The sequence below is a fragment of the Triturus cristatus genome, chromosome 2_2, assembly GCF_964204655.1.
Source record: "Triturus cristatus chromosome 2_2, aTriCri1.1, whole genome shotgun sequence".
Lineage (NCBI taxonomy): Eukaryota > Metazoa > Chordata > Amphibia > Caudata > Salamandridae > Triturus > Triturus cristatus.
The window spans coordinates 698364595-698383697 of NC_140582.1; the positions used below are offsets into that span (position 1 = coordinate 698364595).

General features: G+C 41.9%; 1 protein-coding gene across 6 annotated transcripts in view; it reads left to right on the forward strand.

The window, feature by feature from the left end:
* The window catches only part of TENM3 (teneurin transmembrane protein 3), a 1236182-nt gene that overhangs the window by 1021927 nt on the left and 195152 nt on the right, over positions 1 to 19103 (forward strand). For all 6 annotated transcript variants that reach the window (XM_085641875.1, XM_085641876.1, XM_085641877.1 and 3 more), the window contains one exon: positions 9945 to 10067. In XM_085641875.1, the coding sequence (XP_085498001.1) occupies positions 9945 to 10067 (123 nt within the window). The remainder of the gene's footprint in view (positions 1 to 9944; positions 10068 to 19103) is intronic.

Consider the following 19103-nt stretch of genomic DNA (forward strand, 5'->3'; position numbering starts at 1 on the left):
CTGGACCATCTTCATCCCACTCTCTTCAGCCAGACCCCATTCCAGGAGGTCTTTCCTCCAGGAGTCTATTGTAGGCCCTCCACACTCATCCAATGTATTGCCACTCTTCTTTTAGTCAACAGTGAGGCCAATAGTGCGTATCTATACTGGGTTTTTTGCGTTGTGGACCAGTTATTCTGTTTAATAAACAACATTCTGTTGTTCTTGTCAAACCTATATTCGTGACAGTATTAACTGTTACAAGTATTTGGTCCCGGTATTCAGAGGTATACAAGATAAGGTCATATGCAGAAATGCAGCTTAACGTGTCCTACATTTGTGTCATGGGTTCAGTCAGAAAATTAAAATATATTTGCTTAAATCTGGTGCTGCTTGATACCTCATGCACCAACTCGCATGTTTTATTCCATTCACTGTCCACTACTTATCTCTGTATCTCTGTCTTCCATACCTGTCTGGCCATCATGCAGACTGCTTTCCTGTCATTTTTCATGGCCTTACAAAAGCCTGGAAACTAGACATCTATCTTATCTAATCAAACCTATCAAACGATCTTCCCCTGCACCTCAAAACAGCCTCATCGCTCCAGCAATTCAGGAAAGAAGTCAGGACCTGGCTGTTCGAATGAACAGATCACCACAAACAGTTAGCAATATCAGTGCCTGCAGACACTCTTGGGGGATTTGCCATGCTTTATAAAGCCTTGATTGGTTGGTTGAGGTGAAGAAGAATGCAGCCTAGGGCAGAAAGTGACAGCCTACATCTACAAAAGAACAATGCTGTGCAACATGCGATAGTGCACATTTGCAACCGCATATTGCACTGATTTGGTTTTATTGAAATACATGCTTAAAAAAAAAAAGGTTTTAGCATTCTTATATGGTGAATAGTCTGTCCTGTTAGCACCTTTGCGTGCTGCCTCCCTCTTTTCTCACAGGTCGCAGGTCTATCTGTGCCACCATTCAGAGGCGCCTAGAGGCCATCAAGAAGGATGGGCATGATGAGGGCAAAGCACATCCACCTGGACTTCTAGTCCATCTTTCTGTGCAAAATGGACTGTTTTAGGAGTCAACTATGCAGAACTGGCACTGTCTTCTTCCACAGCTCTTAAGTGACTCTCAGTCAGCTCAGACAGCTGAATAGTTTAGCTAGAAGGAGACAGTTTGGATGACCACCCGGTGGACAAATAACCCTGATATCCGCTAAAATAGCCAAGAAAGTGGTCCCCTTAGAAGTCAAATGTAAATGGTGGACCCCGGCAGACAGCATGATGGTATAATCATAGCAAATGCCTATATACAGAGGGAGAGAAGATGCAGAAAATAAGTTAGAACTGTAAAGATTCAAAGAAGATATACATGTTTTGACTGACTCATACCAGACAGACTTATTAATCGTGATGGGAGACTTTAACCACAAATTAGACCCTGCAGAGTTGATCCATGGTGCTAGGAGATGCTGTCTTCATACAAGATAAATACCGCCAGTTTCCCTAAGGTTGGTCTTGGAACACGAGATATAGCCCTCTGGAACTTTTTGGGCTCGATGGGCTTAGTCTGTATAAGTGGAAGGATGGAGGCCAATCGGCCAGCTAATCACCAATTTAAGATAGGTCATCAACCATGCCCCATAGACTATATCTTTTTTCTTGCATGGAATTTTTAACAAGTTAGGGGCTTTGAGGTAACAAGAGCTGAGGGAAGTGATAATTTCCCCTTAAAACTCGAGATAGGAGAAATGGATTACCCCAAGCGGCTCACCACTCGCATTACAGAGAAGCATATGGAAAAACTGGCCACTTTTGAGCAGAGTCAATTGTTAGAAAGTACCCCAATACTATTAATTTAGGATGGTTTGAAATTGTAACTAGCCAACTGGTACAATGTTTTAGAGTCAAAATAAAAAAGGAACTGTTTTGATGAACGTAGGAACAAAAAAAACCAGGGTAGAGATAAAAACTGGTTTAATGAGAAATGTTGGAAATTAAAAGCGAGTATAAGAAGAAGGGAAAGAAGTCTGAGGCTAAAGTAAGATTTGGAGGTGTTCAATCGCCTTCAGAAGCTAAGGAAATCACATAAACTGGTCATTAGGAAGCAAAAAAGAATATATAAAACGATATGCTGGCGAAACCTATTGGCAGCAATAGAATAAAAAAATATAAAACAGTTTTGAAAGCTAGTCCAAGAAGGCTCAGACAAGACGCAGGGACTGTGAAGCGTGCGTGACAGAAGATGCTTGGAGGGATACGTGGGAGAAATATATGGAAAATGGACAGACCCAGTGAGAGAGAGAACTACATCTTTGGCAGGTATTGAGGAGGATATTAGGTCCCTCTTTACAGCAAGTAATGTCAGGCGAGTTATAGGAAACTTAAAACTGACCCGAGAGCTGGTCTAGATAACCGCCCAGTAGTGATTATAAAGATCCAGCCCGATTGGTTGGCAGAATTCTTCTTCAAAATGTTTGTTGGCATACTAGATGATGAGCAGATGCCCGAAAGCTGGAGAGGGGCAATTATTAGACCCATCCATTAACCGGGGGGGGACATGAAAGCACCAAAAAATTATAGGTTATGCAATCTACTGGATGTGGGAGAAAAGGGCTTTGCAAAAATAATCATGGAAAGACTTACGGAATGGGGCGAAGAAAATCAAATTGTGCCTTCAGAACAGTTGGGTTTCAAGGAGGGCCACTCTACAGTCGATCATTACTTCTCGCTTTGGTCCATTGTGCAGAGGTCGGTGGAACAGGGAGGCAGTTAGTTTGTTCTGCTGCTTTGCCTACTTCCAAGCGGCATCCGACCTGATGGACCCAAATAGATTGTGGGAGACATTGACCAGGTGCGACATTCTTAAAGGTCTCCTGGCCATAATCAAAGAGCTTCATAGCCCACGTTATCTTGGAAACATAGGGGACCTTGTCACAGAAATGTTTAATTGGAAATGGGCTAAGACCAGGATGCGTCTTGGCCCCCTTTTTTTTCTCCTTATTCGCAGCTGATCTACCATCTGCTTTGGGCACGGCTCAGGGTGCCAGCCCTAAGCTAAATGGAAAACACATAGCGTGCCTGATTCATGCAGACGATCTTGTAATCTTAGTCTGCAAAGAAAGTTGAAAGCATTTAGTGAATACTGTAGCCACAAAAACATATAATAAATATGGAAAAAACTAAGGTCCTGAAGTTTGGTAAAAAGCCAACAAGAGTTAGCTGGCTCTTGGGCCCCACAAAGTTGGAAACGCTAAATGAATACAAATATTTAGGGATGTGTTTTGAAAGCTTATTTAGCTATGTTACCACCGCAGTTCCGTTATGGAGCTGAATTATTATACGTAAGTGGTAAAAGTGGGTGGGACATCGAAGAGGGGAAATGCTTAAAAAACGTCAGGTCCTTCCCAGGTCTTCGAAGATTCAGGTGGTAAGAATGGAGAACGGAATGGTATCATGGGATATAATGGCACATACAGCATTAATACCATTCTGGCAACATTTGAGCTGTGGGGAAGAGCAAAAACAATTCAAAGTGGTGCAAAAACGAGATACCGAAGAGTGAATTAAAGTGTGCCAAAGGGGGTATGGGGAAACCCTAGCAAAGGTTTGTAGAAACATGGGAGTCAAGATGTACCAGCAGATTTTTAAATAGAGATTGCCAAAAGAGATCTAAGGAAATTAGGGAAAGAATTATCCCGAGACCAGGACTGACGGTATCTGGAGGGTAACAAATCTGTGAGTTTTATGATTAACTCATGGCAAAATGAACAACAATACCTGTATATAGATGCGCTACTCAATCGCTGGCTTAGAAATTAACTACTAAGACTAAGAAACTGAATTAATCCCTGCTGTGCCAGCGAGGGGATAAAAAAGGGCTACGATTGATATTAAAGGGAAGTGTACCTGTATCTTGAGCACAAAATGCAATATTTTACAATTTGTTTTAGATTGTTTTAGGGTCCTCCCTCTACAGGAAATGTGTTTGCACCCAGTTTTCTAAAAATACAGTATTTAAAATCGTGCACAAGCTGTAGAACTGATAACCAAATGTGCACTTTGGATATAGCACGTGCCATTTGGAGGTTTATGCTCCAAGTTAAAAAAAAAATCTTCAAAACGCATAGAATTGGAGCTTTGTAGATAGCTTATGATGAAATATATCCTGCATAGAAAGGCAGACTTAATGAATCTTGTATTTTATGGAATTTGATTTAAGATTTGACTTCTTTTATATAGCTTATTTAAGGGAATGTATTTATGGAAGTTGAGATGTTTTTATGTGTTTAAGGCCAATGGTCTACATAAACATTCTTTTTGACTGGCTCTCCGTCAGGGTCTGGCCTCTTTTTATCTTTTTTTTTGCAACAATGTCCATTTTCCAAGTGCTCAAGCAGTAAGGCCAGTGCATTTAAATGGAGATTTTGGCTAGCATCTCATTATCAAGGAACTCTCAGAACTTCGATTTCGACAGTGAATGCTACATCAAATTTAGGGCGGTGTAAGGTCTGTGTGCAGACTAGTGTAGGGTGAACGTAACACAGTATTTTAAAAAAACAGTGTTTGCTTTTGTCAGTGCTTGTTTATTACCTTTCATTTGAAAGAAGAAAGAATTGTTGTTTTTCCGACTAATGTCGGGTTAAAAACGTCTTCACCGAGTTGTGGCGCTGATGTGCCGTGAAATCACTTCTCCACGACTCTAACGGAAGTGCCGATTAATCATGCTCGTGACAGCGCCCAAATGTTGTAGCATCCGGTGCTTGTGGTAAACCACTAAAGGCACGCCATTTGATGGCTGATTATGAAACAGACATGGTGCTGTCATTCTTCATTCAGTTCCACGGGGGAGGAACAGGCTGCAGGGGATTTGCATCTCAAACACACGCATTCAGTCGTTGCTCCTAAAGAACAGGACCTATGCTTAATCCAGCCTACGTGAAGTTGAGATACGAAGGTGTCACACCCCCCGTCCTGTTTGCATTTGAGGAGCACCTCGTCCGTCTGCCTGACTTGGGTTTGATTGATGTGCTGGCTCGAGATTAGATGCACAGCTGACGTTCCAAAGATAAATGTTTGCCTCTCTGTCAATCATATGAAAAATAGGCCGGCAGCGCGTTCTTTGTAGTTTGGAGTGCAGAAGTGATTTAAAGCGCATAGAAGATGTGTACCGCGCATTAGAGAAGATGCTCGAAACTGTACCGTCTCTCCTCACCACAAAACCTACCTATGGTGTTCAAGGTGTATGTAAATTAGCATTCGTATAGCGCTTCAAACTACGGGCGTGGCTCCGCCTCAAAACTTACCTCTGTTATTCAAGTTGTTTGCAAATTAGCATTCGTATAGCGCTTCAAACTACTGACGTGGCCCCGCCACAAAACTTACCTCTGTTATTCAAGGTGTTTGTAAATTAGTATTCGTATAGCGCTTAAAACTACGGGCGTCGCTCCGCCACAAAATCTACCTCGGTTATTCAAGGTGTTTGTAAATTAGCATTCGTATAGCGCCTCAAACTACGGGCGTCGCTCCGTCACAAACGTTTTCGGAATGTTAGTCAAACTTTTACCTGAGAAATGCAGAACTCGCTACATGCAAAGCTAGATTGTGCTCATTAAAGGTGACATTGGTGTGTTGTTCGAGTGGAGAGGCCACACGTGTAAACAATATGCCCTTTATGAAGATTTTACTACCAGGGTCACTCAGTTTGATTTCCATAGGAGTGGTCCATGCTCTTGAGGTGAACGCTGAGAGGTAAAATGATGGATCCTGACAAACCTTTGTACTACTAAAGTAGTACCTAATTGATGGAGATGTAAAAGTAGCAGAATAGGTGGTATGTGATTGTACAAGGGCATTGATACTTACTCCATGGTACAATCGAACTCTAGCGTGAATGTAGGAGTGAATATGTGCTGGTGAAAGGTGCCAGATGGCGAGTGATCGGGCCAGCACGGGCCGCAGAGGGTGAACTTCTCAGTCTATCCAGCAATACTTCCTCCCATATAGCCTGGCAGTGATAGTGCCTCACACTGCCTACCCATTCCAGATCTCGTCCCTGCTCTCTCGGGATATGGACGCTGGAAAGATTAATGGCCGTGTTGGCCCGTTCGGGATTCGAACCTTTGACCTGAGTACCACCATTGGATCTGAACAAGCTATAACCTTCTTTTACCCGCTTCCTCTATTTGTTTCTCCGATAAAAATCCTTTGGCAAGGATAAAATGACATCTACATTTGCAAAGATTTTTTTTTTCCTGGCGTTTTGGGGTTAGCCTCAAATGCATCAAAGTAATTACTGTCTTGTTAAGGATGTAGGTAACCGATTTTCTAACCATAGCTGTATCATAAGCCGCATACATAAAATAAACCTCACTCCAATGAAAAGCGGATGTTTGTTGCTGTAACAATTGTTTAAATTAAAAACTTCTTATGGTTTGCGGTCAGAGTCGGACATGAAACGTCCTGCTGCCATATTTAGAGCTCACCCAGCAAGTACAGTGTTATTTAAGTCATATTTCTCCATCAGATACCGAATTAATAGAAGATTTAAAAAGTAGCAACAGATACTAATGGATTTAAAAACCTATATCTTGACTTGCTCATTCAATCAACATGTCTATGATCTCAGCAGGAAACTCAAAACAGAAGCTAATTTATGGAAAAATATGTGTTCCTAATCACAGCTTGGCCCTGCAGGGATCCCAAAAACACTGCACAATCTTTGAATGCAGCTGCTTTGATCTTGGAGTCTAGATCTGGTAACATTCTCGAGTTTCATCTCCACAACTCCCACTGCCCTAGATGAAGCTATATAAAATGCCTGCTTCAAAATTCTGATGAGCTTAAAATTAAAAGAAGAAGCCTTGAGTCACGTGTGGTGCGTGCCCATTAATTAGTCTAGACCTAGCATGTAAGGCCCGCCATCCACAGTTAATGCACCCTCCTTCTGTTTGATATTTCTGTGAACTGTTTCCGTCAGCCGGAACAGTATCCCATCATCAATAACAAGACAGTTGCTCATCACTGGGTGTCCTTCTGTTAAGAAAAAAATGCACTGATTTAGTTTCTTGTGACGTTCCACGGTGCTACCTTTAGCTGTTGCAACATATGGAAGGTGTATTTTATACTGAACAGAATCTCCTGTATACATTATTTCAATTCTGCAATCTTTTTTAGTATATAACACCTTCTAAATAGTTCTGGACTCTAATCTTCTTGCCCCCTGCTGCTCTGTGGTTTTGTAGGGTTCGCCAGTTAGCCCATTGCCTGCTCACAGTGACACCAGTGCCCAGCTTGTAAAGTGCTCTGCTCCTCCCGTAGTAGGCCCATGCTGTGTAAATTCTGACACCACAAGGGAAGGAGCAGGTGTGGTTTGGTGGACATGAACCGGGGTTCGAATCCTGGTCTTGACACATAATAGAAATTGAATTTCCTTTTGCCTAATTATGTAAAGTGTAAATATATGTAGTCTAATTTACATTCTTTTAAAAGTTTTCTGATCAAATATACAGAGATTAATCACCGCTGTTTAACGTTATGTATAGACCAACACATAAACCTAACTTTCAAGCGTGTCTTGTTTTTTTATTTTGCACAGATGGAAGATGTGTGACCTATGCATTTGAAGATGGTGAGGCTAGATTGAGTACATTTCTGTAATGAGAACTCATTGGGAAATAGTTTTATTGTGCTATCAAATATTAGGCTTAGTGTCCGATGGGTATAAACAGGGAACACACTTGCAGCCATGGGTACATTGTATTGCATGGAAAGAATTATCTACAGGCATGTTTCTTTAAAAAGGTATGCTATCCTCAACACTTTATTTTTCACAACCGGGTTTCTTTTAGACAGCAAGCGATATCTTTTTGGATTCTATTGCAATAGTTTAAATCAGTTTTTTTAAATTGACCTGGTCTGAATCAAGTTGTTTGGAAAATGTCTTTTACCCTTGAAAGTGCAAATTGCTTCAGTTAGTTCAAATTTGCATTTGCTCTGGTTAATATGGGGATATCACCCACCCCTATGTTTGTACAAACCACTTTGCCCCACAGTTGACCTTTTAATATTCTCTTTTGCTACCAGCCTATCTGACTTGGTTTTCAAATTACGTCGTACGTACTTTTAATGCTATTTTAAAACTATTCATTCTAATTGCTTTTCAAAGAAATTAATTCGAGAACTAAGTGATTCAAACTGATTGCATTTCTCTCTAGCTAATTTGTATTAATCATTTATTATCATCAGTGTGTCTTCAAGAAAGAAAAATGTGGCTGCATTAAAATATCACTTTGGTGACCTATTGTGCATGTTCCCTCATGTGCGCTGTAAAGGCAATTGGTACAGATATGGAGTGAAATCCAAATGCAGTGTGACTAGGTTTGTAGTGGAGCTGCCCTTAAATAGCCAGTAAGAGATGAGAGATCTACTTTTAAGGGTCAGAAATAAACCTAGTTGGGCGAAATAAGTAATCCTTTCGGCATCTGTTCTGAAATTTGTCTCCTTCACATATTTTTTCTAACTAGAATTTCGATATAACTATAATTTATCCTGGGTTGGTGATGCCATTCTGTGTAGGTTGCTCTCTGAAAGTTTTGTGGAACTCAAGGTATCTTGTCATCTTGGTTTTAGGTTATACTGTTTTGTTGAAAATATCCATAGTAAAAGACCATCTTAATAGTAAAATCATTCTTATGTACAATTCTTAATTGTTGTAGAGTAAACATCATCACATTTAGCTTGAAATTACTTAATTTTTCTTATTTTTTTCCCCTTGTTCTGCTTTCTTTTTTTGCACCATTCTGACTATATCCACATAGATTGTCATGAGTTTGAGTAGTGCACGTACATAATATAATATGAAATTGTAGTAAAAAATCTGTGGTTTGAAGCACTCTATAAATACTGCAGGACCATACAATACAACATTAAGTGGCACCCCATCTCATAAACTGACTCTTAAAAGGTCTTAGAAACTCCAACCAAAGTATGGGGCATAAAGGACAAGGTATTGATGTCAGAATTAAGTGTTGTCTTTGCGCCAAGAGATGCTTGGTAACCAGATCGCACAGAGCCTAGAGTAGAGGGCCTGCAGGTGGCCTTACTGCACCCTTTCCACAGGTTTGGCCCAGAAGGAAGATTGGAATCATAGTGATGACATATTGTAGTTGTAGGCACAAAGACCCTATAGACCCACTTGACATCTCTGTAGAGAAGAAGATAAAGTCGACTAATACTTTGGATGCCCACCTGGTGAAGTCCGTGCCCAGTGGTCGCTCGTTCGCCTCCGCTAAGTAGACTGGTGACTGATGCTGGGAGAAACCAGCAAAAATAAGTAAGCTGGGGTACATGGCAGGAAGGACGCGGCTGAATCTTGCCAGGGAAAGTGGAAGTCATAAGAGGGCAGAAGAAGAAGCCGGACAGCAATGCAGCTCGGGGGTAGAAAAGCAGAGAAGAGGACATCTGGAAAGGAAGAGCGCAGTTTAAAAGGCTTCCAATAAAACGCGCATGGAGACATACAAAGATAATTGAGGAAGGACACTGACAATCAAGGGGAGAAGCGAGTAGATTGAAGTAAGGCAGGTGCAGGAGGGACATACTGAAGAGGAGGGAATGCAGAGTTGGAGTTTTCGGTTGGGAAAGCATTGCACGAGCAGTATAATTCCTCCCTATTGGTGTGCCAAGGCAGCCCAGCAGGAGCATCTTCTAATCAAGGAGGCGCCCCAACCTTGGGGCACTGCATTAGTTTAAACCTATCACTGCTCATATATTAGGAGTCATACGCACCCATACAGTACAGCGTAGGTTCATGGAAAAGCGTTTTTTTTTTTTTAGTATCTGCTGTTAATGTAGTCATAATTTGCACTTGAGGTTTCTTTGTAAGTGCCCTACTTAACGCAGACTTGCTCATCTGTGTCAGCGCAGTAAGATGCTCACCCTCCCTACTTCTTCCCACCAGCCATGCATCTCTTTGGCCTGAACTGGCAGCTGCAACAAACGGAGAATGACACCTTTGAGAATGGAAAAGTGAACTCTGACGTAATACCAACCAACACGTTTTCATCACCGTCTGGGGACAATGGTGAGGCATTCTTGAACTGCTCTTGTTTTTAAATGTTGCTTTTTTCTGTGATTGCTAATACTGTTGTCACTCACCATGTTATGATGTACGCATTTACACACCTGATACCTTCTCGTAGGAAAACCACATCCCATACTTCTTACAAGCGCTATGAAGCACTATATAATGCTGCAGTGCAATACAATAAAACATTAAGTAGCACCCCCATCTACTTATTTCTTCTTGTCCGCGCAACTTTGCTTATACTGTGCAAACATTGTGGTTTTTTTGCCTCCCCTTGATAGGTTCTTAGATAATTTTTGTTCCTCTCATTCTGTACTAATTCATGATTTTTAAATTCTCACACCTCAAAGTTCTACCCCAGGTCTAGAAGACAACTGAGATATATACCCTTCCAGTTTATTTATTTATCGAGTTTTTGTGTAACACGAACTTGACTCGTAGGCATCGGAGTACTTTATAGAACGGGCATAATAGAGGCGACCCAACTTTCAAATGTGAGAAATACAATTACAACAAAAAAATATAAATACATATTACGAGTTACATATAGAACAATTATAGTTACATGAAATAGACCCAGGTACATAGTTACAGTGTATACAAAGAGTATGAGATAAGCAGAGGGATATGTGAACAAAACAGCTCTGAGCAGGGCTTTAAGTGGGACGAAAAAGCTGGGGGGTCTCTAAGGGGCGTGGCAAATGTAATTAAGGGTGTGGCTTAAAAACAGGTAAGCTAAAAATCTGTGCTTAGCACAGTGTGCTGCCCGACTTGTATCCTGCAATTTCTGTCATTACGTCCAGATATATGATACATCAAGTAATAGCAGGACTGTTGGTTTTGCCAATGGTTGTTAGTTGCATACGATAAATAAGCAGCAACTATGGCTTTTTGTATAAAATATTGAAAAAGCTTCCACATAGAGCCCTGGTGACACCACAACGATGTTGCTCCTGAGTTTCAAAAAAGAGAAGGGAAATCCAGAGAGAAATTAACTCTCTTTAAATTATTTCCCTCCCCCTACAACGCTCACCTGGCATGACGTCATGCTGTAACTTCTCCACTAGTGAGAAGTGAACAGTGTGAGCAGGCGCACGCCAATGTGCCTGCTGTCACTGCAGTGCGGGAAAAAACGGACCGCCTGTGCCAGGGCGCAAAACAGAGCCCGATAGAGACCCGTTTCGAGGCCCCCTTTAAAAAACTGCTGGTGTTAAAACCCGGTGAGACCCGGCCCACTTAAAGCCCTGGTTCTGAGGTAGTTATGGTAGAGTGTAGTGAGCGTGGGGGAGTGGAGGTACAGTTTTCCCCGAGGTAGTAGGTAGTGAAGTTCAGATTTATTTTGAGTCCAGTGGCTTGAGGGGGAGTGGGGGAAAGGGGTTGGGTACCTGTTGAGAAGTAAAGTTTCTGCTTGAAGTGCTGGAATGATTGAATGTCACGTAGATCCTGCGGCAGTGAGTTCCATATTCTGGGATCATTCCTGGGAGAAGGAGTGGGTGTGAGATTTTTCTTTCTTCAGTTTGGCCAGAATCTAAAGTAGGCTGCTTGAGCTACGAAGAGGTCTATTTTGGCCTGCCTTGGAAATTTTGTTTGCGAGTTAGAGAATTGTTTCTCAGGCGAGAGCTTTGTGTGTGATGCAGTTATTTTTGACTGTACATCTTCCGTCTAGTGGTAGCCAGTTGAGTGTCTTGAGAGTGGGAGTGATGTTGTTAAAGCACTTTCCCCCAACAGTAAGTTCAGCCTGGAGAGGGCGAAGAACTGCACCACCATCATTTTGTCCTCAATGTGGATGAAGGGTTTCTGTTTTAAAGGTATTTAAGCATGTAGAAGGCATTTTTAGCGGAGGCATTAATATGCTCTTTCATGTTCAAGTTTGTGTTGAGTGTAATCCCCAGAGATTTTACCGAGTTGTAGATGGGAAGTTTGCAATTTAATGCAGTGAGGTTGTTGAGCCAGATATCTATGGGAAAGGACTATTCTTTTGGTTGGATGAGGAGGAGTTTGTTTTGTTGTGGTTGAGCTTAAGATGGTTGCTGGTTAGCCAGGATTGAACCACTGGGAGAGTACAGTTTAGGTGCTGGACGTCTTTAATTGAGGACATTTTTATGTGGAGTTGGGTGTCATCTACATGCAGATGATAGGCAATTCTTGCTTGTTTCAGGACCATAGTGAGGGGTTCCATGTATGTGTTGAATAGTGTAGGAGACAGGATTGATCCTTGGGGAACTCCTTGTGAGAATGTTGTTGCTGTGGAGATGTAACTGTTTAGCTTGATCAGTTGTGATCCCTAGTTCAGGAAAGAAGCAAGCCACCAGATGCCGGTCCAATCGATGCCTATACACTGAGAGTGGGTATTCATGAGGATATCATGGTTGCCAATATCAAAAGACCACTGTGAGATCTAGGAAGCAGGGCTGTCCATCATCCAGAAATCTGTGCAGGTCTATGATCTTCAGTATTGCAGTCTCTGTACTGCAGCCTCTAGTGAACACGGATTGAAGGTGTCATGGAGGTTTTATTTTGTAACGTAGTTGTTGAGTTGAGCAAGCACACATTTTTTGATGGCTTTGCCATGGAGGAGGATGTTAGTTATCAGTCTGTAATTGTTAAATTCATTCAGGCCGGCATCTGTTTTTTTGATGAGGACGTGATTTGTCCGAGTTTAAAGGAGGCCGGCATGGAGCCACTTGATAGGGAGGAGTTGATGATTATGGCCCATATGGGGGAGATGGTGTGGCTGAGATTTTTTGCAAGCGCAGCTGGGTGGGGTCAGAGATATGCAACTTTGGCTTCATGCAGGAGAGTAGTTTGCTGACTTCCTTAGGGATATAGTCGAATTCAGTCCAAATTGCATTGTTTTACAATTGTAAAGGGTTGCGTATGGTGTTCTGGATTGCTCATAAGGGGAGATAGCCATTGGTTAGAGGTAGGGTCTTAAGTTGACTCTTGGTGTTCTGGTGGGTAATCATGGTCCAGGACGGGTGGTGGGTGGCAGGAGAGAGAGTTCAATGTTCGATATTTGTCCAGTGAAGAATGTTGGAAATTCGTCACAGCGCATGGTAGAATCATTGCATGAGTTTTGTGGGAGAGCAGAGGTTTGCTGCTTGATGATGTTGAGGAGTTCTTTGGGCCTGTTTCTGGACCGATCAAGGTGGGCTTGGAAGTAGGATGATTTTTCTCTGACGGTGTTTTTTTTTGTATTTTTGACGTTCAGCTCTAGAGATTGGTTAGCGAGGGCTGTTGTCTCCAGTTTCTTTCTGCTAATGGGAGTTGTCACCTTTATTTGTTGAGGTCTTTATTAAACCATGACATGGAGGGAATATTTCTTGATTTCCTGAGTTTCAGAGTGGCGACTTTGCCCAGGAGTTCTGCCATTTTTGCGTTGTAGTAGGCTGTGAGCTCATCCGCAGAGGTGAGGTCAGGTGGGGGTGAAATTTGGGAACTGACTAATCCTTCTAGCTCTGCTTGTGGGATGTGATGTATGTTCCTCACCCAGTATTTGGGCCTTTGGATGGATGGCACTGAGATTTAACATGATTTGGTGGTGCTCAGTCCAGTCAGTGGGCAGGATGGAGTGGAGGGACACGGTGTCATGCTTGGAGATGCTTCCGTCAAGAGTGGAGCCTTTCTCGTGGGTTGGTTATTGAAGTGTTGGGCGAGGTTGTTCGCTTCCAGAAGGGTGGATAGGGCTTGTATTATAGGATCTTCGGCCTTGTTCAGGTGCAGGTTTAGGTCTCTTAGTATAATGTCTGTGCTGCCTTTTAGAGAGTTTTGAGTAATTAACTCTATTAAGTCTTCAAAGAATTGTTGTTTTTCACCTGGAGGGTGATAAATGACATTGAATTTGATTGGGTTGGGGCCTTTAGAGGCAATATGAGCTAGATATTCAATGGAAATCTCGTCCAGGATAGCGTTTATTTTGAGTTCTATATGGGGTATTATAGGGATTAGCTGGGAGGCGGTTGGGTCTATGGTGGGGAGTGGAGTATGAAGGAGCTTGTCGTAGTATGGAGCGGAGGCTAGGGTAGTATCTAGTCTTCTGTGGACAGAGGGATGGGAGGGTTCAGGTGCGATGCATAAATCAAGCTGGGAAGTGGAGGTGTACTGAGGAGGGGTGGCAAGTAATTCTAAAGGCAAACCGAAAGGTTCAGGGCATCTGGGACTGGAAAAGGCTGCTGGAGGTGTTGGGGTGGGGCAGTCTGGGAGGGACTGGGGATAGATGGTACAGTTAGTAGAGGAGGTTGTGCAGGGGTTGGTACTCTGGGAGGTGGCGGTGGGAGGGGTTGGCATGGAGGCACAGAGAGCAGGGAGGTGGCAATAAAATATGGATAGGTTCTGTTCAGAAGCTTGTATTAGAGTGTTACAGTTTGTGTAGATTGTTATAGACACTTCTCTGTTAAAGTCCTGGGATGGGGATATAGAGAGTTTAGATCCATAAGGGATGTTGGTAGTCTTCGCTACGTAAAGGTGTTGTCAGAAGTTCTCTCTCCATTTGGTGTTTTTTTTGGGTGTAGAAGATGAAGTCCGTTTTTTGGCCTCCATGTGTTGGACTGTACAAGATGTCTGTTATTAGTGTCTCTGGCTGCTGTTTGAGGATTCTGTGTTTGAGGTTTTCTGAGGCCTGTATGGAGAGGTTGGATGGAAATTTATTGTGGAATGAGTTGGGCTGTATTATTTCATGGCAGAGCTGTGGTGGGGCATTGATCCAGCAGAAGTCTCCCAAACTTTGTTTGATACTCAGATATTTTTTCAGGGGATAGTCAGGGTTAGGTTTTAGGAGATATGGTCAGGTGTGTGCATGGAGGTCAAGAGGCGTTTCTCTCGGCCTAGGTGGTTGCCTGTTTCAGAAGTGGCATGAATAGGGAAGGAAACCCAGAAGCTCATGTGAGGTCCCCGTGAGGCAAAGGGGAGCTTGAATGCCGCAATGCATCGATGGGCCTAATGGTCTTTTCAGGTTCTTGGTTATGTTATCTAGGCGCTGTGTTTGTGGATGGGTTCATGGGCCAGTCTGCAGGAGAGCCGTTTGTATTTGAATGCAAATATACAGAGTAAATCGCCACAGCGTAGGTAGGCTATCAAAGACTCATGGTCTAACACACATTTAAAGGTAGGGTCCCATACACATGCCCAGCTCAACATAAAATCACTGTGTTTTCATACAATGAGCAAAGTCACAGTATGGGCATGAGGTAGGAGTGTGGGCTGAGAATGTGGTCATGAAGACCCAATATACGTGCATCACCAAACATTCACTATGCAAGCATAAAAATAGTAGTGAAGACATAGACACAATCTACACATAAGATGACAAAATGGGCGTACAGTAGGATTGCAATGGGATAGTAGTATGTGTACAAAATGACAGTGTTGTCATAAAATGAGCAAACAGACATGAAATAGCAGTGTGGGCTAATAGTGTAGGCATAGAGACAGAAAATACTCACATTACCAAGCACTGACATACGTTAACAGTGTGGACTGACAGTACAGACATAAAAACATAATCTGCATGCAAGGTTACAGTCTGGACGTACAATACCAGGCTTTGATGTAGATATGATCACGCTTCCATGGGGGGATAGTATACAATCGTGATAACGTGGGCAGTTTTTATGATCATGTGCAGTGGTCGGTAATGCAAGGAGATAGCAGATCTGGCACAGGAGAGACACTACAAAAGGGGTCCCCAGTTCAAGGGTAGGACGGTTCATCATGGGCACCACATCCCCAGTTCAAGGTCACAACAGAGAGTCTCACACTCAGGGTAGTACCAGTTTACCCACACACTCATTAGAAGGAACAGTATGGCACAGATGGTAGTAGTTCTACTGAGAAGCCCAGACGAGTTTTTACTGAGTAGGTAGCTCAAACCAAATTCCAATTGAGGGAAATTTAATTTCTGTAGGCTTTATGAACTCTTGGAGAAAACTTGAGATGTTGTAACTTATCTCATGTGACTGTGTTTGGTTGAGCAGCACTGGGTTTGTTTTACAGCTCATATCACACCCTCGGGAAATCAGCGAGAGAGCCATTGCAAAAGTAAGCTACCTAGGGCATTCAAAAAGAAAGAAGATGTTATTCGCCAGCCTACCACCATCTCAGATTGGTCACTGCAGCCTGCAATTTTACTAATATTGTCAAAAAAAGTTGACAGTGCCTCCACCTCTTTCTTCTCAGAGGTGCAATCCGAGGTCAAAATGCAAAGGAATACCTGTTATATACACCAATTACTTATGAATGTTTAAGACCTCTGAGTCTTTATTATGACACTGATTGTGGGTTATTTATTCTGTGTGGTTGACCAGTGTGATTTGTCTATTTGGTTTAATTCGTTTTAGAGCTTGAAATACTACTGCATTGGAGTACACGAGCAGTACTGCCGATGTATAGTGATTGTCTTAAGGTTGAGTTTGGTACTGATATTTCCAAAAATATTAATCTAATTGTTGTCCGTGCCAGTTTCCAACATGTCACCACATTTGTTCATTTAAGGCAAGAATCTCAAAAATGCTTTGACAAGGTGTCATCAGTTTGCAGTACCAAATGCGAAAATAGAAACTGTCTTCATTAGGCATATTAGAAAAAGTATTTTAATATCATTGTATTTTCAGGGATTGTTGCATATAACGTTGACATTTTGTCTAAAGTTACTGTCTACTTAGTCCTTAGTATTTACTTCAAAAACATCACAGGAGTCCCAAGTTTTATATGGTACCAAAAATCCACAAAGACCCTATTCATCCACCATGCCGACCCATAGTTTCGACACGAGGAAGCATACACGAACCGGTGGGTAAATTTTTGGACACCTACCTACAACCCTGTGTACTAAAAATGAGATCATTTCTTAAGGACACCACAGAGTTTCTGAATAAACTCAACCACATAAACATCACAGAAGAAGAAACCATATTACTTTGTACCATAGATGTAAGAGCCCTATATACATCAATCCCACATCAAGCAGGAATAGAGGCGGTCGAAAAAGCATTACTACATACTGAATATGAAGATGGTATGAAGGTATTCCTCATGGAACTCCTAGAATTCACCCTTCTACATTCCTACTTCGAATGGCAAAACACATGGTATCTACAGAGGACTGGCACTTCGATGGGCAACTGTGCCGCGCCCACATATGCTAATATTTTCATGAATACCTTTGAGGAAGAATACATCTTAAACACCCACTCATGGAGTGATCAAATCATGCTATATTTAAGATTCATTGATGACATTTTTCTAATTTGGAAAGGCACACGGAAACAACTAGAGGACCAAATCAATTCCCTCAACCTCATTGATGATAGATTACAGTTTACCCATGAGATCAATGAACACACCATCAACTTTCTCGACGTAAAAATAACCAAAACCCTGAGGGGTTTTGAAACAAACCTTTTCAGAAAAACCACGGACAGGAATAACACCTTGAGATACGACAGCTTCCATCCTCAACCGCTCAAACTCCACTTACCATATTCTCAACTTCTGAGGGTCAAAAGAATCTTCTCAAACCCCGTCAAGCACACAGAACAACAAAAAGAAATGCTTCAAAGATTCAGGACAAGAGGATACCCAGAACACACACTCCAACAAGCTAAGAACCGAGCAAACCATTCCACCAGAACACAACTACTGTCATTACAGTCTAAAACCAAGACAGAAAGAATCACATATGTCAGCAAATACTCCACCATGAGTCTACAACTCAAAAGATCAATAAAAAAACATTGGCCACTACTACAACTAGAGCAAGATTTCAAGAACATTTTCATTCAGGAACCAATATTCGCCTATACCCGGGGCAAGAACATTGGTGAACTCATCAAACACCCCACAGAAAAAATTCAAACAGAACATAAAGGCACCATCCCGTGCCTGAACTGCAGCAACTGCAACAATATCATTAAAGGGACTTACATTACGCATCCAATGAAAGGTCACAAAATCAAACTTCAAGTAACGGCTACATGTGATACATCTAATGTAATCTATTTACTGAAATGTCCATGTGGGAAAGCCTATGTTGGCCAAACAGAGAGAAAACTAAAGGTGCGGATGAATGAACATAAAAGCAATATCAGAACCAAACAAATGAAATCCACAATAGCCCAACACTTTATAGAGGCTCGACACCACAACAGCCAACTAAAAGCTTGCATCTTAGAGGTAGTGGAAAAACGAGAAGGAAAAGACAACCACAATGTGTTGCTACAAAGAGAAAACTTTTGGATATACCACTTAAGTACTCTACAGCCTCATGGGATGAACGACAGAGTGGAATTTTCTTGTTATCTTTAAACCATGTACAGCAGTTAGCCATGTACATTTTTACTATATTGATACATATCCACGGTGATTGTGGATATCATATCGGACTGCTCGCAGAAAGTCGTCATATCACCTTCATTGATGCAATTGTGTCATATTTAATATTATTTTCATGTAACACTGGCATCACCCACATAGGTTATTACACACACCACCGCGCACTCAATGTTCTCCTTTTCTGGTTTATTTTTTTCGGTTAACTTGTTTCTACGAAACTTTATTTAGCATAAGAAACGGGTCTCGATATTTCTAGCCCATTTCTATGTTTAGCTCAGTTACGCAAACGCGTCATTTCACGTGATCACCCACATAATGGGGAACTTGGAAACACCATTACACAGAAGATAGATTCCCGCGCAGGGAAACGCGTCAGTCATCAGCAACGGTAAGATTACGGATAGGCCAGCAACCGCTTTCAAGGGGGCACCATAGATCTTTATTTAAGCATGACGCCTACGTCAACATTTACCAATATCCCGTCACCACTTTAGTGATTTTGAACACACTGTTTACACTCCCCCGTTAAAACCGCACTGCGTAGAGCATTCATGCACTTTGAATCACTATATATTGTGTCAGCATCCTAGTCACATTTTATTAACCGATATACTATTGCACTGGCCAACGTTTAAACTACATCACCATAAATCAATTAGAGATATGCATTTTTTGTAATTATATCACCAGGCAATTAGAATAATG